This window comes from Poromitra crassiceps, assembly GCF_964638095.1.
Source record: "Poromitra crassiceps genome assembly, chromosome: 4".
Taxonomy (NCBI): Eukaryota; Metazoa; Chordata; class Actinopteri; order Beryciformes; family Melamphaidae; genus Poromitra; species Poromitra crassiceps.
The window spans coordinates 40,701,906-40,726,914 of NC_139626.1; the positions used below are offsets into that span (position 1 = coordinate 40,701,906).

At 40.0% G+C, this 25,009-nt stretch overlaps 2 protein-coding genes across 2 annotated transcripts; both read left to right on the forward strand.

Moving 5' to 3' along the window:
* Nucleotides 1-11,720: 11,720 nt before the first annotated feature.
* Nucleotides 11,721-15,485, forward strand: LOC310775784 (intelectin-like; the record flags this gene model as incomplete). The annotated part of the gene is made up of 4 exons (XM_083635918.1): nucleotides 11,721-11,730; nucleotides 12,002-12,249; nucleotides 12,397-12,555; nucleotides 15,336-15,485. 4 exons carry the CDS (start codon nucleotides 11,721-11,723, stop codon nucleotides 15,483-15,485), a joined length of 567 nt encoding a protein of 188 aa, XP_083492044.1.
* Nucleotides 15,486-17,325: 1,840 nt separating this feature from the next.
* Nucleotides 17,326-21,169, forward strand: LOC310775785 (intelectin-like; the record flags this gene model as incomplete). The annotated part of the gene is made up of 7 exons (XM_083635919.1): nucleotides 17,326-17,383; nucleotides 17,587-17,649; nucleotides 18,336-18,583; nucleotides 18,731-18,889; nucleotides 20,290-20,410; nucleotides 20,736-20,839; nucleotides 21,023-21,169. The coding sequence occupies 7 exons, from the start codon at nucleotides 17,326-17,328 to the stop codon at nucleotides 21,167-21,169; spliced, it is 900 nt and encodes a 299-aa protein (XP_083492045.1).
* Between the last annotated feature and the right edge of the window lie 3,840 nt (nucleotides 21,170-25,009).

The following is a 25,009-nucleotide window of genomic DNA, read 5'->3' on the forward strand; positions in this document are numbered from 1 at the left end:
GGTGGGAAGTGAAAAAGGTGAATTTGTTCTCATGATTGCTCTGCGTGTTTTTGTATGGGCCAAAGAAGAATGCCTCCTACTAAACACATTCAAGAATGGTTTCATGGGCAGAAAGTTGAAGTCCAACTCCTTCCATGGCCTCCCAAATCACTAGATCAGTAATCCTTGTTGGCACTTTCTAGAAAGAAGGAATAAAGCTTCCACCTCAAACAACTGGAGACTTTACAGTCCAACATCAGTCTAATATCCCACCACACAGAGATTTTAGTAGGGGAAAAAAGCATGGGTGACAAGAAAGGCTTTTAAGTCGATGGCAATTGTGGTGAAATTTAGGAATGACAAATGTGTCTAAACAGAAAGTCACTAGTGAATTGCTTTATGAGCAACACTAGAATGAGAAAGGTGATCTAAACAGTAACCTTTATTTACAGAGGAAAAACATCTTGTGCCCTGTTCACAGAAGAGCAATAATACAGTACAATAATAGACAATAGACAATAATAGACAATAGGAAAATACAGGGACAACTTTTTTTGAACATAATCTCTTGTGTTATTAATATTATAGCTAGCCTAAAAGTAATTAAAACATTGTTGGTAATAATAATCACAGCTAGGTGACGCAAGAACAGTACTAAAGAAGTCCTCAACCAAGGATTTGAGCTGTCCAACTGGCATGAGTGAGACCAGCTTCAACCCATCTTGGAGCTTATTACATTTATATGGTGCAAAAAAGCAGAATGTTGTTTGTCCTAAATCAGTTGAAACACATGGAATTTTGAGTGTTAACCAGACAAAGAGTATCATAATGATGACTGTCTGGATCATGTTTTTGTTTTTCTTCCTCATGCCATTTCCACATCAAAACTTTCTTTGGAATGAAGAAGAGTTGCCTATCAACTCCACCCGTTTAGATGAAGCTGTACGTCCTCAAGCCTGATAACCTAAGAACCTGACCTCACATTCTGCTTCGCTCTACGTACAGCGAAACAGAATTTGAGGTCACATTGTCAAGATGGTTTTTACCAGGCTGCACTTCCTCTACTCTCTGACAAAATGTTTCCCCTGCATGTGTTCTCTTTCCAGAATGCAGCCATTACAGCTTTGGAGTGTTTGTGACAAATGAAGACAGGGTTTGGCCGTCCAGTTTAATCTTAATCTTAATCGTATTGCTACTGAGTGCTGCCATGCCACTGGTTAACCTTTCGCGTGCCAGAAGTGGCCCCCAGCCATAGGTTGCTGACACCTTTGTTGGGGAGCCAAATGCATTGATGCAAAATATATTTTCTACCGGGTTAAGGTTTTATATAGTTGCCATCTTTGTCAGCAACTTGGAAATGTTTCACTGAAGTATGCAGAGTATGACAGACAGACAGATGGATCATGTGTCTGTGAGCTTTCACTGAGAGTGTCACCATTGCTCAATGTGTTGGTTGGCTAAAAAGGAGGAGGTGGGACAACACATCATGTGACATTTTCCTTTTCCCTCATTCTTCATCCATCAGAGAACAGTACAGTCTAGTGAGAAGAAGAGCTGCTTTGTCTTTCTCTGTCTATCACATTTGGCCAGGTAAGTCACAATAATTGTCTGTAAACTAAGTTAATCCAATTGCTTTTGACAAAAAGAGTGCAGAAAATAGTTTAATATTGTTGAACAAATGGATGTTTAGCATAGGCATTATTGAAACATCTAAAACTTGTGTCAGAATGTTGTAACTGATCTTTTGGTCTCCTCAGTCATGGAAAGATGGACCATTCTTCTTGTTATCTTTCCCCTGGTTGTTCACCATGTGTCAGGTATGGCATTAACCTACAGTTCCTCTACCTATAATAACTTCTTTGATACTGTCTGCTCTCCTGTTTAATCACTAAAATTATTTGTTTGATAAACACATTATAAAAACAGCCTACTGTACCTTTAAGACTGAGCTGACAAAGATTTATACATGTGGTGGTGATGCTATAAATTCATGAATCAGAAGCTGATCTTTTCTGTGCAGGTGTTGTGCCCAGAAGATGCAAACAACTAAGAGATTATGGTGTTAACACAGGTGAGTTGGTGTCGACAGCAGTTTTGGGCAACCTCAGTATTGTGATGTTGCATTGTTATTATTTAGGTGATCTTGATCAAATCCATTTTAGATTATTAGATTAGATTAAATTAGATTAGATTAGATTAGATTAGATTAGATTATTAGATTAGATTAGATTAGATTAGATTAGATTAGATTAGATTAGATTAGATTAGATTAGATTAGAGTAGCCTTTCTTGTCTCCCTTAGGAGAAATTTGTCTTGGGCATTCGAGAGAACATACAGTAGGTAATGTCATAGCACACATAAACACCCAGTGCATGTACAATCAAAATTAACAATCAATACCGATATCCCTATACATCAAAAACATACACACCAAGAATATTACCTAATATTGCACAATGCCCTGTACAAAAGAAAATGTTACCCCTCCCCCCAAGAAATAGGTTTGATGATCAAATGAAAAGTTAAATATTGCACCGATGCCCTAGCAAATATTGCATAATAAACTGGAATAGGTATTGCACAGATGCTCTACAATACATCATCTCTTACTGTAGTTTGATTGACAGTGGAACAAAAGAAAATGTATACCTGCCATAGTCGGCCTTGCTATCGGGAGCACCGGGACAAATCCTGGTGGGCCGGTGGGCTGGTGGGTCGCTTGCAGAAAAAAAAAAATGATTGAGACAGTGAACCTCAGCGGGCCACTTTGGGAATGCTTTTTTTTGTGAGACAGTGACCCCCAGCGGCCCACTTTGGGAATTACTCCTGAGGATTCCTCCTTTGGAAATAGTGTAGAAGCTAGTAGAAGTGAGTGACTAAGCTAATAACCATAACAGCACATATAATTGACAAAAATCTCCAAATAAACATACAGTATTTACCCTAATGAGAAAAGGAGCTAAAATTGATGGTTAAAACTTAATAATGACATCACAACAGTCTAATGTTAATTTAAAATTAAATATTCCTCTAAATCTGGCTTCAAACGACCAACATTGTAGAAAGGGTTATGACTATACTGATTCTACTGACTGACAAACATCATTCACGAGAAAAACATCAATGCTTTAAAGTCCAGTTGAAATAAATTACTACACAGGGATGGTTGCTTCACTTGTTCCCTTTCTTTCCCAGAATCCTGGCTAATATGACTTATCTGCAAGTGATATGTCAGTGTGGCATGTTCCCAACAACAGCCCACTGGAGAACTGGACAAGCTCAGCCATCTTACGATACCACACAGCCAGCAGCTTCTTACCCACATATGGGGGGAACATCTTTGGACTCTTTTCAATAAGATCTACTGTGCCTTAATACATTCTGCACTTGGGTTATGTATGTAACCAGTAGCCTACAAGAAAGATGTTCCTATCCAAATGTATTCCTGCTCATTCCCTTTTCCTTAAAGTGATAATACAGAAGATTTTCATCTAAATAAATGTCTGTTAAGTCACTATCTATCTGATAGTTAGATCTGAAGAGTTAGATAGATTAGATACTCACTCTGTAGATTACCATACTGTAGGTTCCTGACAACTCTTATGTGAAGGATAACAAGCTAGATAATGACTGAATTTTCATTTCAGGGTGAACTATTCCTTTATAATGCAGGGTTGCTATTCTTTTGAGCAGGCCTGAATAGAGCCAGTAGTAACCTACAAGCTTTCTTTTTTGAATATGCATCCCCCCAGCTGATTTTACAGCATTTATTTTACAGCACCTAACTGGTAAAAGCACTACATTTAAAAGGTTATTTGCAGTACTATTAGTTTAATGATTGAATGTGTAATGTTTCACTGTGTTTGCTGTAGGAAAGTATCACTAACATTTCTTTTTTCAATTTCAAGCGTTACCCAGTGAGGTACAATGAAGGGTCTGCACTCCAACCATAATGGACCATCCTTCCCTATCATATATGATCATGGAGATGCGGACACCACAAGCATGTTTTATGGACCCTTTTCGTGAGGTAATAGTATTTAAAATGAGCATGTTGTGTGTACTAGCAGATAGTCTATGTGCTGCTCTTGTCTTCTGCTGTGATCTTGGTACAATAGTGTACTAATGCACAGTATGTGCAGGTTTCTGTGCTCATGTGATCTGTCCAGTGAAAGCTCTTTGCATCTATCTAGCTTCAATCATCTTTATTTACATTAACTTTACACATGCAGGACCTAGACTGATTGATCGACCTATCTATCTATCTATCTATCTATCTATCTATCTATCTATCTATCTATCTATTTATTTATTTGTTTATTTATTTATTGCTTCTCCATCAGGTCAGTTTACCCCAGGCTACATCAGCTTCAGAGCTATCAACTATGAGAACTGCCATCTGCTCTGGGACCAGACCAACAAGAGGCGATGTTGAACACGTGAGAGTGGATTTATGTGACTACTTTGATGCAGTACGTCAGTAATGGTAGATATTACAACAAAGAAGTATTCCAGGTTTAGGTTACTGTAGAACTAATGTAAGACAGAGGAAAGTCTTCATAAGTATCACAAGTATAACAACACAAGTCTCTATGTGTTTTTATTGGTTTTACATATTTTCTTTTTTTTTAATATAGTTCTGTATTGGTGGAGGAGGACACTTCCCTGAAGGTGCACCAAGACAATGTGGAGACTTCACTTCCTTTGACTGGAGTGGCTATGGGAAATTACTGAGGCAGCTGTACTGCTCTTCTATCGCTGATGTTCCCTCATCTTCTTTGCATCTCTGAGCTGGGCCCATCTGTATCACCATGCAATATGGCCAAGTTTACATCTATCTTAGTTTATTTTTTATTTTATTTTTTAACCCCCCCTCCCTTAACCCCCCCCCCCCCCCCCGATTTTTTTATCCCATTTTTATCCCCCTTAGTGCTAATTATCCTGGTTGCTACTCCACCCTCTGCCGATCTGGGGAGAGCCGAAACTGGCTCCATGCTTCCTCCGAGACATGGGCAGTTAGCCAGCCGCTTCTTTTCACCTGACAGGGGAAGCTTCACTGGTAGGACATAGCACGTGGGAGGTTCACGCTATTCCAACCGGTTCCCCTCCCTCTGAACAGGCACCCTTAACGACCAGAGGAGCAACCACATTAGCAACCGGGGGCACGGGGAGAACATGCAAACTCCACACAGAAAGGCCCTTTGACGACCCCACCCGGGCGGTGGGCACTCGAGGACATGCGGACGGGCACGCATTCCTTCATCGTTCACAGCGTCCCAGGTGAGAATTGAACCCAGGACCTTCGAGCTGTGAGGCGACAGCGCTTACCACTGCACCACCACCCCCTTACAGCTGTCTTAGTTTCTAAGTTGGAATGATAACTCCAGACAACACTGATAGCGTCTATATTAATAATAGTATCATATTACCATTGTGTGCACTGTATATTACACTAGTTTCAATAATGAGAGAAGGAAAGTACAATAAACTTTAATGATGAAACAAACAACACTTAGATTTGGTGTATGACTCCATGGTATGATGACGCTCCTCTGAGACGTGAGGAGGGCGTCAGAGATTTATAGGATAGAGAACCCCCATAGGGAGTTCTATTGGAGCCATGACATTGGTGGTGTTCAGGGGAGGAGGTGGGGCGAATCGACTGCTATGCAGGATTTCAGCAGCTATGGGTGACACAAGGTGAGTTAGAACTTTGCAGATCAGGATGCGAGAAGACTGATATGAAACTTCATTTAGGTGATTGGCCAGCAGCCGAAGAGAGGGAAAGCGTGGGAGACATTGATTGGACAGGGATAAAGGGGGCGTGCATATTTATAAATTGCTGATGTAACCTGAACCTGAAGTTGCTGCAGAGGAGAGAGAGATGAATGGAAAGGAACAATGGATTAGTGAATGGGATGGTTAATCAGACATTGACTAGAGAAGTAGTCTTCATTATTGAAAACAGTCTAAGACATTATTAGTGAGTTAGTTAGTTATACTTTATTTGTCCCCGGGGGGGATTTGTCATGGGCAAGTACACCGTTGCTTTGTATAAAACAATTAAACAATAATCGTATCATAGGGTAGAAGCATTTGAGATAGTAGTGCATAGGGCTTCATACAAGACCAAAAACAGATAACGCATAACAAGGACCTTTACAGTGACAACATGGAGGCTCTAACGTTTTGTAGGGTTCAGCAACTTAATGGAGGCTGGAACAAAGGAAAGCTTCAAGCGGTTTGTGTTGCACTTTGGTACCCGGAGTCTCCTGCCTGATGGCAGAGTTTCATATTCAGAGAAGAGGGGGCGTCGTCAGTCTGCAGTGATTTTTGTTGCTTGTTTGATTACTGCTCGCTCACAGAGTTTTTGTATGGGCTCATATTCTTTCTTACCTATTATTTTCATGGCCGCCTTGTGCATGCTGGCCAGCCTGCTTCTCAGTTGAACAGTAAGGTTACCAAACCATGCTGTTAGTCCATATCTGATCACACTCTCTAGACTCGCCCGGTAGAACAGCAACATGATGTGGCTGCTCACTGAGTACAACCTCAGCCGTCTTAAAAAGCAAAGCCTCTGCTGCAGTTTGTTGCACGGTTTGTCAATATGTGTTTTCCAGCAGAGAAGATTATCTATGTGTACACCTATACATTTTTAGAGGACACCTGATTTATTACCTGTGTTTTGATGACCACTGACTCATGGTCAGTTATTTGCCTTGGTCATCTAAGCTTATAATTATCAACAGTATTCTTTCCTGTCTATCTTCCTGCACTTTATTAAAATGTACTGTGCTTGTACTGATTTCATTTTCAGTACAATAGTAAACCTTTGACGTACCTTTTCACCACATGATAATATATTGTAGCTTGTCGAGTTAGATTCAATTGAAATCATAAAATAAAATGCAATTTCTGACAGCATAATATGAAAATATACTACAATATTGATCTGCGTAATATCCGTTACATGACTAAAAGAAATTGGAAAGATCCCAATAAACTGAATTAACCCTATTAGCCCAGGGGTTAATAGGGGTGTTCTGTCGCATAGACAGACTTAGCCCAAATAAATCAGGATTTCATCTCAACCATAAGGCCTGTATGGGGACATGAAAATATAGACTACAATATTGATCTGTTTAATATCCATAACATGACTAAAATAAATGTTGCTTTTATATATATATATATATATATATATATATATATATATATATATATATATATATATATATATATATATATATATATATATATATATATATTATGCAACATTTATTTTATATAAATGTAATGGATATTAAACAGATCAATATTGTTGTACAATATTTATCTGTTTAATATCCATTACATACGGGACGGCATTAGCTCGGGAGGTAGAGCAGGTCGGCCAATGACTCAAGGGTTGGCGGTTCGAATCCCGCTCCCTCCCAGCTGTTGTCGTTGTGTCCTTGGGCAAGACACTTAACCCTCATTGCCTCGTATGAATGGGTATGAATGTCTATGAATGTTGGTGGTGGTCGGAGGGGCCATAGGTGCGAAATGGCTGCCACGCTTCCGTCAGTCTTCCCCCTGGGCAGCTGTGGCTACATCACCCGTAGCTTACCACCACTGGTACGAATGGTGTGAATGAATAATGATTCCTGTGAAGCGCTTTGGGTGTCTAGAAAAGCGCTATATAAATCCAATCATTATTATTATTATTATTATTATTATACATGATTAAAATAAATGTTGCTTATATATATATATATATATATATATATATATATATATATATATATATATATATATATATAAGCAACATTTATTTTAGTCATGTTATGGATATTAAACAGATCAATATAGATATATGGATCTATATATAATATATATATATCTGTGTGTGTGTGTGTGTGTGTGTGTGTGTGTGTGTGTGTGTGTGTGTGTGTGTGTGTGTGTGTGTGTGTGTGTGTGTGTGTGTGTGTGTGTGTGGGTGTGTGTGTGTGTGTGTGTGTGTGTGTGTGTGTGTGTGTGTGTGTGTGTGTGTGTGTGTGTGTCACGACCCGCAGTCTAGGGGGTCGTAGCCCTCAGCAATACCTGATGTTACCTCCTTGGCTGGCACTGCTGGACCCTACACAAAGAGTAGCATCTCATTCCTGTAACACACAAAGATAACAAAACATGACTTTACAATTATCTTAACATACACCAAATGCATGAAAACAACCAGACAGAATGAGCTGGTGTGCGAATGAGAGTGTGGTCTCACACTCCAGTACAACTCTGCTGCCATGTTGAAATGAGGTGCCTCTTGTAGGCAGAGTGATGTAGCTGTGCTCCAATCAGCAGCAATGCCGACTCATTCACCAAATCAACTGCACCTGGAGATGAATGAAACCAAAGACACAACGCGACAATAAAATGATTTATATACTTTTGCCACTTTAAGGTGGTTGATCTTAAACTCAAGAGTGTTTATGCTTGTTTTATTACAGCTAATTCTAATGACTAATTATTAACTAATTAAATTCTTAATTGTTTCTCATATTTTTCAAATATGGCTAAAAAATCATGCTACCTTCTCATAGCTTCAGTTAGACATTTAAGAGAAATAAATGAGTCAAGGACGAGACATTGGATATACAATAAGATCTCTTCTATGTATCATACTTCTCAGATTTGTCTCATGAAAGTCTCTGAATGCGCTCATGTTCGTCTCTTAACTTTCTCAAATATTGCTAAAATGATGCTCTCAATTCAATTTCATTTGTCTCAGAGAAGTCTCCTAGTAATAGGTCTCTTTTTCATCTTGATTAAATGATCACAGATTGCTACAAAAATATAGAAGGTACCAGTTAGTCTCAATAGATCAAGATGAACAACAGATGAGCAACAGATTTGTTTTATTTATTTATTTATTTATTTTTGCTAGTCTAGCACTACTGTATGGTAATTCATACTGCAACAACACATGGACACCTGACCAAAGGAACCTTTGCTCAGCTATGGTCTGATGAGTCACCTTTCACCCTTTTCCCTGCATGTGGATGCATTGTGCTTAAAGCAGGTGAAATCTAAAGGATGCCTTCAACTCACATTGTTGCTAAATGTTAAACATAGAATAACAGTAAGTGTATTTGCAGCAGCCATGGGAGTCATTAGCCTTTTTTACTTTCCACCCAATTCACCCATTTTGTGTCTAAAAGGCAGGAAGTAACACAGGTACAAGCAAAACAGTAACGAGGGCCCCGGCACTGGATCACCAAAAGGATTGGAAGTTGGAAACCCTCATTAATGTTCTGCTTGCACCTGTGTTACTTCCTGCCTTTTAGACACAACTTATGCGTGAATTGGGTGGGAAGTGAAAAAGGCGAAATTGGGTCTGATTGCTCTGTGTGTTTTTATAAGGGCCAAAGAAGAATGCCTTCTACTAAACACATTCAAGAATGGTTTCATGGACAGAAAGTTGAAGTGCAACTCCTTCCATGGCCTCCCAAATCACCAGATCAGTAATCCTTGTTGGCACTTTCTAAAGTGCAGAAAGAAGGAATAAAGAAGACTTCCATCTCAAACCACTGGAGGCTTTACAGTCCAACATCAGTCTAATATCCCACCACACAGAGATTTTTAGTAGGGAAAAAAGCATGCGTGACAAGAAAGGGGTTTTAACTTGATGTTGTGGTGACATTTATGAATGACAAATGTGTCTAAATAGTCACTAGTGAATGATTTTCTTTATGAGCAACACTAGAATGAGATCACTGACATAAAGGTGCTCTAAACAGTAACCTTTATTTACAGAGGAAAAACATCTTGTGACCTGTTTACAGAATAGCAATAATACAGTACAATAATAGACAATAGACAATAATAGACAATAGCAAAATAAAGGGACAACTTTTTTAAACATATCTCATGTTATTAATTTTATAGCTAGTCTGAAATTAATTAAAACATTGTTGGTAATAATCAACGAAGGATTTGAACTGTCCAACTGGCATGAGTGAGACCAGCTTCAATCCATCTTGAAGTTTATAAAATGTATATGGTGCAAAAAAGCAGAATGTTGTTTGTCCTAAATCAGTTGAAACACATGGAAGTTTGAGTGTTAACCAGACAAAGAGTATCATAATGATGACTGTCTGGATCATGTTTTTGTTTTTCTTCCTCTTGCCATTTCCACATCAAAACTTTGTTTGGAATGAAGAAGAGTTGCCTATCAACTCCACCCATGAAGCTGTACGTCCTCTTGCCTGGTAATAAAAAAAATAAGCCAAATGCATTGATGCAAAAGACAGTTTTATAGGGTTAGGGTTTTATAAATAGTCGCCAACTTGTCAGCAACTTGGAAATGTTTTAAATTTCAAAGTGGTTACACCAGACATGTCATTATGTAATTAATCATGTAGCAGCACTGGTTTTGATCTCATGCTTGTTGCGTGACTGTGACTTCCAGTCTTCAGCTCACTGAAGTATGCAGAGTATGACAGACAGACAGACAGACAGATGGATCACTGTGTCTGAGCTTTCACTGAAAGTGTCACCATTGCTGGCCACTCAATGTGTTGGTTGGCTATAAAGGAGGAGGTGGGACAACACATCATGCAACATTTTCCTTTTCCCTCATTCTTCATCCATCAGAGAACAGCACAGTCTAGTGAGAAGAAGAGCTGCTTTGTCTTTCTCTGTGTATCACATTTGGCCAGGTAAGTCACAAGAAATGGTCTCTAAACTAAATTAATCCAATTGCTTTTGACAAAAAGAGTTTTGTTCATTTTGTTGAACAAATGGATGTTTAGCATAGGCAGTATTGAAAGTTTGAAACATAATGGCAGTATTGAAACATAATGGCAGTATTGAAACATCTAAAACTTGGGTCAGAATGTTGTAAGTCTTGTAACTGATCTTTTGGTCTCCTCAGTCATGGAAAAATGGATCATTCTTCTTGTTATCCTTCCCCTGGTTGTTCACCATGTGTCAGGTATGGCATTAACCTACAGTTCCTCTAACTCTAATAACTTCTTTGATACTGTCTGCTCTCCTGTTAATCACTAAAAGTATGTGTTTGATAAACACATTATAAAAAGCAGCCTACTGTACCTTTAAGACTGAACTGACAAACACTTATACATGTGGTGGTGATGATAGAATTCATGAATCAGAATCTGATCTTTTCTGTGCAGGTGCTGAGCCCAGAATTTCCAGAAGCTGCAAACGACTAAAAGATGAATTTGATGTTAATACAGGTGAATTGGTGTTCAGAGCAGTGCAACATCAGTAATCTCATTGTTATTATTTGGGTGATCTTGATCAAATCCATTTTAGATTAGATTAGATTAGATTAGATTATTAGCCTTTCTTGTCTCCTTTAGGAGAAATTTGTCTTGGGCATTTGAGAGAACATACAGTAGATGATGTCATAGCACACATATACACACAGTGCATGTACAATCAAACTACAATTAACATTCAATACCGATATCCCTACATCAAAAACATACACACAAAGACTATTACCTAATATTGCACAATGCCCTGTACAAAGGAAATGTTACCCTTCCCCCCAAGAAATAGATTTGATGATCAAATGAAAAGTTAAATATTGCACCGATGCCCTAGAAAATATTGGATAATAAACTGGAATGTTAGGTATTGCACAGATGCTCTACAATATATCATCTCTTACTGTTAAGTAGTTGGATTGACAGTGGAACAAAATAAAATGTATACCTGTTCATCTTACTCTGTATGAAGGATGTGGGTTGGTGAGCTGTACCTTCTGCCTGAAAGCAGCAGCTCATACTCTGTATGAAGGATGTGGTTTGGTGACCTGTACCTTCTGCCTGACAGCAGCAGCTCATACTCTGTATGAAGGATGTGGTTTGGATCGCAGGTGATTTTAAGGCCCTGCTTCTCCTGGAAAGAAGATGGGGGCTGCATGCCAATGATTTGACCAGCCCTCCTGATTAGGTTTTGGAGTTGTGATTGCTACTAGACATTGTCACTCATGACACTCCTCTGTTTTCCTTCATTTAGATGGGTTGCACTACCTGACCACTGCTCATGGCACGGTCTACCAGACTTTCTGTGACATGACCACTGCAGGCGGTGGCTGGACCCTGGTGGCGAGCGTACATGAGAACAACATGTATGGCAAATGTACAGTGGGTGACCGCTGGTCCAGCCAGCAGGGGGACAACGTTAATCTGCCAGGAGGAGATGGAAACTGGGCCAACCGAAACATCTTTGGAACGGCCGAAAGTGCCACCTCTGATGACTTCAAGGTGGGGTACAGTGGATGGTTCCCTGACTATACTGACGATACTGACTGACAAACATCGTTCATGAGAAAAACATCAATGCTTTAAAGTCCAGTTGAAATAAATTACTACACAGGGATGGTTGCTTCACTTGTTGCCTTTCTTTCCCAGAATCCTGGCTACTATGACTTATCTGCAAGTGATATGTCAGTGTGGCATGTTCCCAACAACATCCCACTGGAGAACTGGACAAGCTCAGCCATCTTACGATACCACACAGCCAGCAGCTTCTTACCCACATATGGGGGGAACCTCTTTGGACTCTTTTCAGTAAGATCTACTGTGCCTTAATACATTCTGCACTTGGGTTATGTATGTAACCAGTAGCCTACAAGAAAGATGTTCCTATCCAAATGTATTCCTGCTCATTCCCTTTTCCTTAAAGTGATAATACAGAAGATTTTCATCTAAATAAATGTCTGTTAAGTCACTATCTATCTGATAGTGAGTTAACACAATGGTGATTGAGCGTATGGCCCATTGATGGAAGCCTTTGCATTTTCAGTATTGCAGCATTTATGAACTTGGTGTCTGTAGTGACACAGGGTGGGCGGAGCTAACACAATAGACTCACTCTGTAGGTTACTGTAGGTTCCTGACAACTCTTGTGTGAAGGATAACAAGCTACTTTTTTCCGGTCTCTGCTAGCATTACGCGTGGTTACTATGGCTGAACAAACTGAGTAATGTCACATAATAACAGTTTGGATTTCATCACCAATAGGTGTCACCCAAGAGAACAAAACTGAAATCTTCCGTATTATCACTTTAAAGGATGAACTGTTGAGTTGACTTTCAAGGCTTGAGCTTAACAGGGAGTGAACAGGGATTTAAATCAGGCAAATATTTCATTCTCACCAATCAGAATGAATCACATGAAACATTTGATCATATGACTCTAGTTCATTTGCATTTCACCTCTCAGACGAGACAGGACACGGCTTTAAAGTCTGAAATTTACCTAGAATTGGTAGGAAGATGAACATTTAAAGGTCCCAATTCGTGCAGCTGTAACCTCTTAAAAACGTGTTTCTCTGGTCCATAAAACATGATTCTGGATTAATTTGTCGAAAATATAGCAACCCTGACGGAGTTGTCACTTCCTCATCTCGTTGCGTCCCAAGAATGGTCTGTTTCTATAATATATTCAGAACTAACAGTTCCCATTGGCCGCTGAGGGAGAGCCCGCCCCAGGCTCTCAGCGGCCAATCAGATTAGCGTCTGTGGACCAGCATTTTAGGTTGTGTCCACAACTAACGTTAGCAACAAGCTATCACTAACTTAACGGTTGCTACGCGAAAGAGGACATCTCAAAATGCCTAGACTTACTGAATGCACCTCTGCAGTTGCTGGATCACGTACAGTTGGCGTCGCTCCAGCTAGAAGTGTTAATTTTGTGGCTATAGACAAAATGGTGCAGGTAGCTTGTGTGAGAGAGACCGCACGCAGTAATGCTTAAGGACCCAAGTGACATCACATTAACCCGTCTGGGGGAACAGAGTGTAAGGGGCGTGGCTTGAAGGAGACTGCAGGGGGAAGCTGTATAGGGACAAATCCAACTCTGGCAGTTCTGAGGTTGTGACCACTCATTACAGGAAGGGATGACAGCAGTATATATGCATTTACAAGTAAAAACAGCTTTTGCACGGAATGGGACCTTTAACTTTTTCACCAACTGGGCGCTGCTAGATAGATTATGTCATTGTTGACTGTACATTACAGTACAGTACAGTATACAGTACAGTATAGTACAGTACAGTACAGTAAGTACAGTACAGTACAGTAGTGGAGTACAGGCTAGTTAAGTGTTGATAGTAAGGTTTTTGAATTCCAACAGGCTCACAGTGCTGTTGTGTTTCTGACTTGGATTGGGGTTGTTTTGGTTCATCAAAACATTAGAAGTCCTTAAAATGGGAAGCTCCAGGACTGTTGTATGGACTAACAAACCTTACTTTCTAACAATCTAACTAACAACTAACTAACTAACAACCCCCCCCCCCCCCCCCCCCATTATCGTGAGTAGATAATTACTGAATTTTCATTTCATGGTGAACTATTCCTTTATAATGCAGGGTTGCTATTCTTTTGAGCAGGCCTGAATGGAGCCAGTAGTAACCTACAAGCTTTCTTTTTTGAATATGCATGCCCCCAGCTGATTTTACAGCATTTATTTTACAGCACTTAACTGGTAAAAGCACTACATTTAAAACGTTATTTGCAGTACTATTAGTTTAATGATTGAATGTGTAATGTTTCACTTTGTTTGCTGTAGGAAAATAGCACTAACATTCACTTTTTTGCCATTCCAAGCGTTACCCAGTGAGGTACAATGAAGGATATGCAGTCACGGATAATGGACCGTCCTTCCCTATCATATATGATCATGGAGATGCGGACACCACACGCATGTTTTATGGACCCTCTGTGAGAGGTAATAGTATTTAAAATGAGCATGTTGTGTGTACTAGCAGATAGTCTATGTGCTGCTCTTGTCTTCTGCTGTGATCTTGGTACAATATAGAGTGTACTAATGCACAGTATGTGCAGGTTTCTGTGGTCATGTGATCTGTCCAGTGAAAGCTCTTTGCATCTATAGCTTCAATCATCTTTATTTACATTAACTTTACACATGCAGGACCTAGACTGATTGATCGACCAATCTATCTATCTATCTATCTATCTATCTATCTATCTATCTATCTATCTAGCTATCTAGCTATTTATTTATTTATTTATTGCTTCTCCTACAGGTGAGTTTACCCCAGGCTACATCAGCTTCAGAGCTATCAACCATGAGCGTGCGGCCACTGCCATCTGCTCTGGGATCAGACCAACGATTTCGAACCAGACCAACGATGTTGAACATGTGAGAGTGGATTTATGTGACTACTTTGATGCAGTACATCAGTAATGGTAGATATTACAACAAAGTATTCCAGGGTTAGGTTACTGCAGAACTAATGTAAGACAGAGGAAAGTCTTCACAAGTATCACAAGTATAACAACACAAGTCTCTATGTGTTTTTATTTTTTTACTCTTTTTTAATATAGTACTGTATTGGTGGAGGAGGACACTTCCCTCAAGAGGCAAGACAATGTGGAGACTTCACTTCCTTTGATGCGACTGGCTATGGGACCAACACAGGTTACAGTGCATCCAGGCAAATTACTGAGGCAGCTGTACTGCTCTTCTATCGCTGATGTTCCCTCATCTTCTTTGCATCTCTGAGCTGGGCCCATCTGTATCACCATGGCCAGGTTTACATCTGTCTTAGTTTCTAAGTTGGAATGATAACTCCAGACAAGACTGATATGTCTACAATAATAGTATCATATTAGCATTGCCTGCACTGTAGAGTAAACTATAGTTTACTATAGGCTTACATTATCAACAATTCTTTCCTGTCTATCTTCTTACAGCCTGACGAAGAGCAGAGGTTGAAACGCGTTGCGTCCCTTGTGCCCTTGTCCTATCTTGAAGATGTACTTTGTATTAACTGAATAAGTATAACTGTACAATACTTCTTTATTAAATCATTCTATAAGCATCAAGAAGCTCCTTTTTCTATTTACTGTCTATCTTCCTGCAATTTATTAAAATGTGCTGTGCTTGTACTGATTTCATTTTCAGTAGCCTGTTGGTAACCTATTGACTTACCTTTTCACCACATGATAATATATTGGAGCTTGTTGAGTTACATTCAATTGAAATTATAAAATAAAATTGCAGTTTCTTAGAAAGTAATAGAAAAATATAGAGACTACGATATATATATATATATATATATATATATATATATATATATATATATATATATATATATATATATATATATATATATATATATTATATATATTTCAATCATGAGAGGCCAAGCGGCTTTATTTTGCAAATGACAAGCATGGCAACTACTTTGGCGTATGACTCCCTTGCCAGGTGGCGCTCCTCTTGAGGTGAGAGGAGGGCATCTGAATAGGCTAGGATAGAGAATCCCCCCCGTGGGGAATTCTTTGGGAGTCAAGACTCGTTGGTGGTGGACTGGGGAGGTGGGTGGGCCAAACGACAGCTTCAGAGGAGATGATGAACAGCCGTGATGCCAGCTGCTGCTATGATCCGCCAGAGAGGGAGGTGACGTAGAACCCTCGCTATATGTACTAGGATGAACTGACGTCATAACTGATGTCATACTTACACTTGACTGACGTCACGGGCTGATCAGGTTATGCAAATCTGGTGGCCTTCTGGTAATTAGGAAATTAGGTATGAAACAAATTTCATATATACATTATATATATATATATTTTTCATCAGGGTTAACCCTGATGAAGACGCGTTGCGTCGCAACGTTGGTGCACTTAGCCTATTAAAAAGAAACCTTCTCACCAGTGACCCGTGTGCTCCAGATTCTTCCTTTACAGTTTTATAGGGTTAGGGTTTTATAAATAGTCGCCAACTTGTCAGCAACTTGGAAATGTTTTAAATTTCAAAGTGGTTACACCAGACATGTCATTATGTAATTAATCATGTAGCAGCACTGGTTTTGATCTAATGCTTGTTGCGTGACTGTGACTTCCAGTCTTCAGCTCACTGAAGTATGCAGAGTATGACAGACAGACAGACAGATGGATCACTGTGTCTGTGAGCTTTCACTGAAAGTGTCACCATTGCTGGCCACTCAATGTGTTGGTTGGCTATAAAGGAGGAGGTGGGACAACACATCATGCAACATTTTCCTTTTCCCTCATTCTTCATCCATCAGAGAACAGTACAGTCTAGTGAGAAGAAGAGCTGCTTTGTCTTTCTCTGTGTATCACATTTGGCCAGGTAAGTCACAAGAAATGGTCTCTAAACTAAGTTAATCCAATTGCTTTTGACAAAAAGAGTGCATAAAATAGTTTCATTTTGTTGAACAAATGGATGTTTAGCATAGGCAGTATTGAAAGTTTGAAACATAATGGCAGTATTGAAACATAATGGCAGTATTGAAACATCTAAAACTTGGGTCAGAATGTTGTAACTGATCTTTTGGTCTCCTCAGTCATGGAAAAATGGATCATTCTTCTTGTTATCCTTCCCCTGGTTGTTCACCATGTGTCAGGTATGGCATTAACCTACAGTTCCTCTAACTCTAATAACTTCTTTGATACTGTCTGCTCTCCTGTTTAATCACTAAAATTATGTGTTTGATGAACACATTATAAAAAGCAGCCTACTGTACCTTTAAGACTGAACTGACAAACACTTATACATGTGGTGGTGATGCTAGAATTCATGAATCAGAATCTGATCTTTTCTGTGCAGGTGCTGAGCCCAGAAGTTCCAGAAGCTGCAAACGACTAAAAGATGAATTTGATGTTAACACAGGTGAATTGGTGTTCAGAGCAGTGCAACATCAGTAATCTCATTGTTATTATTTGGGTGATCTTGATCAAATCCATTTTAGATTAGATTAGATTAGATTATTAGCCTTTCTTGTCTCCTTTAGGAGAAATTTGTCTTGGGCATTTGAGAGAACATACAGTAGGTGACGTCATAGCACACATATACACACAGTGCATGCACAATCAAACTACAATTAACATTCAATACCGATATCCCTACATCAAAAACATACACACCAAGAATATTATCTAATATTGCACAATGCCCTGTACAAAGGAAATGTTACCCCTCCCCCCAAGAAATAGATTTGATGATCAATTGAAAAGTTAAATATTGCACCGATGCCCTAGAAAATATTGGATAATAAACTGGAATGTTAGGTATTGCACAGATGCTCTACAATATATCATCTCTTACTGTTAAGTAGTTGGATTGACAGTGGAACAAAAGAAAATGTATACCTGTTCATCTTACTCTGTATGAAGGATGTGGTTTGGATCGCAGGTGATTTTAAGGCCCTGCTTCCTCGCTGTCTCCTTGAAAATCTCCTGGAGAGAAGATGGGGGCTGCATGCCAATGATTTGACCAGCCCTCCTGATTAGGTTTTGGAGTTGTGATTGCTACTAGACATTGTCACTCATGACACTCCTCTGTTTTCCTTCATTTAGATGGGTTGCACTACCTGACCACTGCTCATGGCACGGTCTACCAGACTTTCTGTGACATGACCACTGCAGGCGGTGGCTGGACCCTGGTGGCGAGCGTACATGAGAACAACATGTATGGCAAATGTACAGTGGGTGACCGCTGGTCCAGCCAGCAGGGGGACAACGTTAATCTGCCAGGAGGAGATGGAAACTGGGCCAACCGAAACGTCTTTGGAACGGCCGAAAGTGCCACCTCTGATGACTTCAAGGTGGGGTACAGTGGATGGTTCCCTGACTATACTGACGATACTGACTGACAAACATCGTTCATGAGAAAAACATCAATGCTTTAAAGTCCAGTTGAAATAAATTACTACACAGGGATGGTTGCTTCACTTGTTGCCTTTCTTTCCCAGAATCCTGGCTACTATGACTTATCTGCAAGTGATATGTCAGTGTGGCATGTTCCCAACAACAGCCCACTGGAGAACTGGACAAGCACAGCCATCTTACGATACCACACAGCCAGCAGCTTCTTACCCACATATGGGGGGAACCTCTTTGGACTCTTTTCAGTAAGATCTACTGTGCCTTAATACATTCTGCACTTGGGTTATGTATGTAACCAGTAGCCTACAAGAAAGATGATGTTCCTATCCAAATGTATTCCTACTCATTCCCTTTTCCTTAAAGTGATAATACAGAAGATTTCCATCTAAATAAATGTCTGTTAAGTCACTATCTATCTGATAGTGAGTTAACACAATGGTGATTGAGCGTATGGCCCATTGATGGAAGCCTTTGCATTTTCAGTATTGCAGCATTTATGAACTTGATGTCTGTAGTGACACAGGGTGGGCGGAGCTAACCCAATAGACTCACTCTGTAGGTTACTGTAGGTTCCTGACAACTCTTGTGTGAAGGATAACAAGCTACTTTTTTTCCGGTCTCTGCTAGCATTACGCGTGGTTACTATGGCTGAACAAACTGAGTAATGTCACATAATAACAGTTTGGATCTCACCTGCAATTACCACTCATCGCCAATAGGTGTCACCCAAGAGAACAAAACTGAAATCTTCTGTATCATCACTTTAAAGGATGAACTGTTGAGTTGACTTGCAAGGCTTGAGCTTAACAGGGAGTGAACAGGGATTTAAATCAGGCAAATATTTCATTCTCACCAATCAGAATGACTCACATGAAACATTTGATCATATGACTCTCGTTCATTTGCATTTCACCTCTCAGACGAGACAGGACACTGCTTTCAAGTCTGAAATGTACCTAAAATTGGTAGGAAGATGAACATTTAACTTTTTCACCAACTGGGCGCTGCTACATAGATGATGTCATTAGGTTGACTGTACATTACAGTACAGTACAGTACAGTACAGTACAGTAAGTACAGTACAGTACAGTAGTATAGTACAGTAAGCACAGTACAGTACATTAGAGTACAGTACAGTACAGTATGCCTACAGTAAGTACAGTACAGTACAGTACAGTGGAGTGCAGGCTAGTTAAGTGTTGATAGTAAGGTTTTTGAATTCCAACAGCCTCACAGTGCTGTTGTGTTTCTGACTTGGATTGGGGTTGTTTTGGTTCATCAAAACATTAAAAATCCTTAAAATGGGAAGCTCCAGGACTGTTGTATGGACTAACAACCCTTACTTTCTACTGGTATGGGGGGTGTGGAGATAATGACTGAATTTTCATTTCAGGGTGAACTATTCCTTTATAATGCAGGGTTGCTATTCTTTTGAGCAGGCCTGGAGCCAGTAGTAACCTACAAGCTTTCTTTTTTGAATATGCATCCCAGCTGATTTTACAGCATTTATTTTACAGCACTTAACTGGTAAAAGCACTACATTTAAAAAGTTATTTGCAGTACTATTAGTTTAATGATTGAATGTATAATGTTTCACGTTTGCTGTAGGAAAATAGCACTAACATTCATTTTTTGCAATTTCAAGCATTACCCAGTGAGGTACAATGAAGGGTCTAAACTCACGGATAATGGACCATCCTTCCCTATCATATATGATCATGGAGATGCAGACACCACAAGAATGTTTTATGGACCTAATGTGAGAGGTAATAGTATTTAAAATGAGCATGTTGTGTGTACTAGCAGATAGTCTATGTGCTGCTCTTGTCTTCTGCTGTGATCTGGGTACAATATAGAGTGTACTAATGCACAGTATGTGCAGGTTTCTGTGCTCATGTGATCTGTCCAGTGAAAGCTCTTTGTATCTATCTAGCTTCAATCATCTTTATTTACATTAACTTTACACATGCAGGACGTAGACTGATTGATCGACCAATCTATCTATCTATCTATCTATCTATCTATCTATCTATCTATCTATCTATCTATCTATCTAGCTATTTATTTATTTATGTATTGCTTCTCCTACAGGTGAGTTTACCCCAGGCTACATCAGCTTCAGAGCTATCAATTGGGAGCGTGCTGCCACTGCCATCTGCTCTGGGACCAAACCAACAAGAGGCAATGTTGAACATGTGAGAGTTGATTTATGTGACTACTTTGATGCAGTACGTCAGTAATGGTAGATATTACAACAAAGAAGTATTCCAGGGTTAGGTTACTGCAGAACTAATGTAAGACAGAGGAAACAAGTATCACAAGTATAACATCACAAGTCTCTATGTGTTTTTATTTGTTTTACTCTTTTTTTAATATAGTTCTGTATTGGTGGAGGAGGACACTTCCCTGCAGAGGCACAATGTGGAGACTTCACTGCCTTTGACTGGGATGGCTATGGGACCAATAGTGGATGGAGTGCATCCAGGGAAATTACTGAGGCAGCTGTACTGCTCTTCTATCGCTGATGTTCCCTCATCTTCTTTGCATCTCTGAGCTGGGCCCATCTGTATCACCATGCAATATGGCCAAGTTTACATCTGTCTTAGTTTCTAAGTTGGAATGATAATCACCAGACAACACTGATAGCGTCTACAATAATAGTATCATATTAGCATTGTGTATAGTTTACTATAGGCTTACATTATCAACATGATTCTATCTTCTATCTTCCTGCACTTTATTAACACATTCACTGCCAGACGTTTTTTTTTTACTGTAGTCAGCTTCTGCCAGAGGGGTTTTTTGAGGATTCTGGCTCATCTTTCAAGACCCGAGGATTCTTTTCTGCTAAGATTTTGTGAACACACAATATCTCAAAAGAACTAATAGAATGTGTGCTTTCTCTGTCTAAAAGAGTTAGTTTGTAGAGTTAGTAGTTATGTAAGCATTAGCAGTTGAATACAGCATGGTTTCAGCGTCAGAAAAATTATTCAGAGATAAACAGCTTTTTGTGAAATTCGATAGAACAGTCACTTTAACCATTCATTTTTGGCATCAGTAAGACGTCAGACATCTAAACAATAGTTTTGAACAGTAATTTCCTCCATAACAGCAGGAAACACCCCTCTGCTTCCAACTCCTCCCTCCGTGGGCGTTCTTCTTGGCTGCAGCGGCCGTCACAAGCTTGTCACCAGTCTCACTGCTTTGCTGCTGCTGCTGCCTGTCTGCGCGGCCGCTGTTTGAGGAAGTCTGGATGGACTCGCTCGCTTCTTGGAGTTTTGGTTGAGAGAAGCTTTTGCGATTCTGGTCATATTTATGCTGCGTGTTTCAAAGTGTGTTCCACCTGTAATCTATTATGCAAATTTGCAATCCCGCATCGCCAGCAATCAGCGCGAAAACGAAAGCGTTTTCCCCCATCCATTTTCATGAGAATGGCTGCTTTTTGCTTGCCTTCCTCTAGTCAGGAGAGCACTGTTGCCACTTAGTGGGTCGGTGGAATGGGTTGTAAACGTTCGGTGGCTCCAATAATTATATAAGAGATGTAAAAGGGTTAGATGCACATCCCACGGTGAAAAAAAAAAATCATTTTTTGACATATTAATATGTCATTGGCAGTAGGGCTGCACGATATATCGTTTACACATCGTCATCGCGATGTGCGCATGCGCAATAGTCACATCGCAGGGCGTGCGATGTTAAAAGTAAATTAACTCGTCATTTTGCTTGATAAACTCTCACTTTAGGGGTAGCCTACTGAGTGAAATGCAGTCTCTCTCAAAGGTGAGAGATGCCCTACTACTGTACTCACTCATTTAGTGCTTAGCTTCAACACAACAAAATGGACAGAGAGCTAAATTGAATTATTTTTGCTTATGTTGCGTTGCTGACAGTAGCCCGTCGGATGTAAACGATGTGATTGCGTAGGGTAGGCGGATGTGTCCACAGGTTGCAGCGCACTAGCAGGCTGGCTGCTGTAACTCAACATGTCTGTGGAGTGGAGATATTTACTCTTGAAACACCAACAAGCAAGACAGCAACATAATATAATGACAAGAAGGCTAAAGTGATTATTACTGAGAAGTTGTCCGTGTATCACCGCAGCTCTCTCTCCCCCTCAGGCTCTGATGATGCCAGGTCCTACACATCGGGAGCGTTTTTTTCGTGCGATTAATTCGCACGTCAATAATATTATCCGAACCTATATCAGTCAATGCAACCGTGCATACCAACGGCGAAGTTTCGCCGAGCGTTATTGCGGTGTTTATTTTTTCGAACCACGGTCGATTTTTCAGTAGTTCGCTTCCGACGTGTACACATCTGTGGCTGTGATTGACAGGTGGGTCAAAACTCGCATCGCAATTTCGTGCCATATATTCGCTCTTGATGTGTAAGGACCTGGGTTGAGTTAATCATACATAGCGACTCATTTACACAAAACATTTCAGTGAAAATAAAAAGACAAGAGACATATCTTGGCAATTAAATGTATATTTATTACTTTTCACGAATGAATTGTTTGTCACCAGTGCTGCTACATGTGAATCGTCGTCTCTGTCTGTACTGCGGTGCGCTCCAAAACCGGAACTCCAGAGATGCGGAGTGTACCACTTGCACTTGGTAGTTTCTGGAGGGGGTTTCCGGGGGGTCAGACCAAGTGTGTAAAGTGGCAGGGGTGTTTCATTGTTGATTTATTGAAACGGTAGATTCTGGCACTCAATATTAGGGGTGGGCTATCAATTGTATATCAATATTGTGATATGAGACTATATGGTCTTAGATGTTGGATATGGTAAAATATGGTGATGATACGGCATACATGTTGTCTTTCCCTGGCTTTAAAAGCTGCAGTACACTAAGTGAAATGTAGGCTAGTGACATTTTTGAAGTAGAATGTCATAACTCACTCACTTTTTCATGTATGTAAGTCATGGAAATCCATTGGTCAAAATGTGTATGAACCCTGATAGATGGTGCTCTGAGGCCTACCAGTAGGCCACAGCCCAGTGGTTGAGAAACATTAAAATACATAATTTCCCCTCCAATATCAGATGGACTCCTCTACAAAATCACCCAAATCAATCTAGAAGTATTATTTTCTTTAAAATAGAGCTATTCTGGTAATCTGGTGAAAATCTCTATTTTTTCATATCGCAATATATATCGCAGGGGTGGGGAATATCGCAATGTCAGTTTTTTCCAATATCGTGCAGCCCTAATTGGCAGTCAACCGTTGGATTATTTTTGACGTATTAATACGTCATTGGCAGTGAACGTGTTAAAATGTGCCAGTCAGTTATATCATTCACTCATTGATATACACGCCCCCTTCATTCATTCCTTGTCCAATCACTGTCTCCCACGGTTTCCCTCTTTCTGGACTATACCCAATCAGCTAATTCCCCTCGTTTTTCTGCTGGCCAATCAACTGAATGAGTTGTATAAAAGTTCCCATGTATCTCGTTGTGTTGTAACTCACCTATGTGCCGTCACCTCTCAGTTGCTGAAACCTTGTTGAAAGCAATGTTTTGCCCCACCTCCTCCCCTGATCACCACCAATGTCATGGCTCCTGATGAATTCCCTATGGGAGGAATTCTCTATCCTATAAATCACTGACGTCCTCCGCACAACTCAGGAGGAACCGTCATCATATCATGGAGTCATAGGCCAAATCAAATTACTATCAATAAAGTCTTTTTGTACCTTCTCTCTAGTCTCTCATTATTGAAAATGGGTGAATTGGGTGGGAAGTGAAAAAGGTGAATTTGTTCTCATGATTGATCTGCGTGTTTTTGTATGGGCCAAAGAAGAATGCCTCCTACTAAACACATTCAAGAATGGTTTCATGGGCAGAAAGTTGAAGTCGAACTCCTTCCATGGCCTCCAAAATGACTAGATCAGTAATCCTTGTTGGCACTTTCTAGAAAGTAGGACTAAAGCTTCCACCTCAAACAACTGGAGACTTTACAGTCCAACATCAGTCTAATATCCCACCATACAGAGATTTTTAGTAGGGAAAAAAGCATGTGTGACAGGAAAGGCTTTTAAGTCAATGGCAATTGTGATGACATTTAGGAATGACAAATGTGTCTAAACAAGTCACTAGTGAGCAAGATGGCACCGGCGTATGGCGACATGGTGCTGCTCGTTCTGTGTTTGTCTGTCCTCTCTATATGTTTTTCTCAGAGTACAAGCCTGAAGTATGAAAGGATTGAGCTTCTAAGGATACGCTCTGGGATGCCAAGCTTTAAACCCCAGTTAATCCACTCTTCGACGGACTTTGTTAAACAAACAGAGCTGGGCTCACATACTGGCCCACACATCAAGCCTGTGCCCAGGAGACGCGGAAGAAGAGCAGGCACTCTCG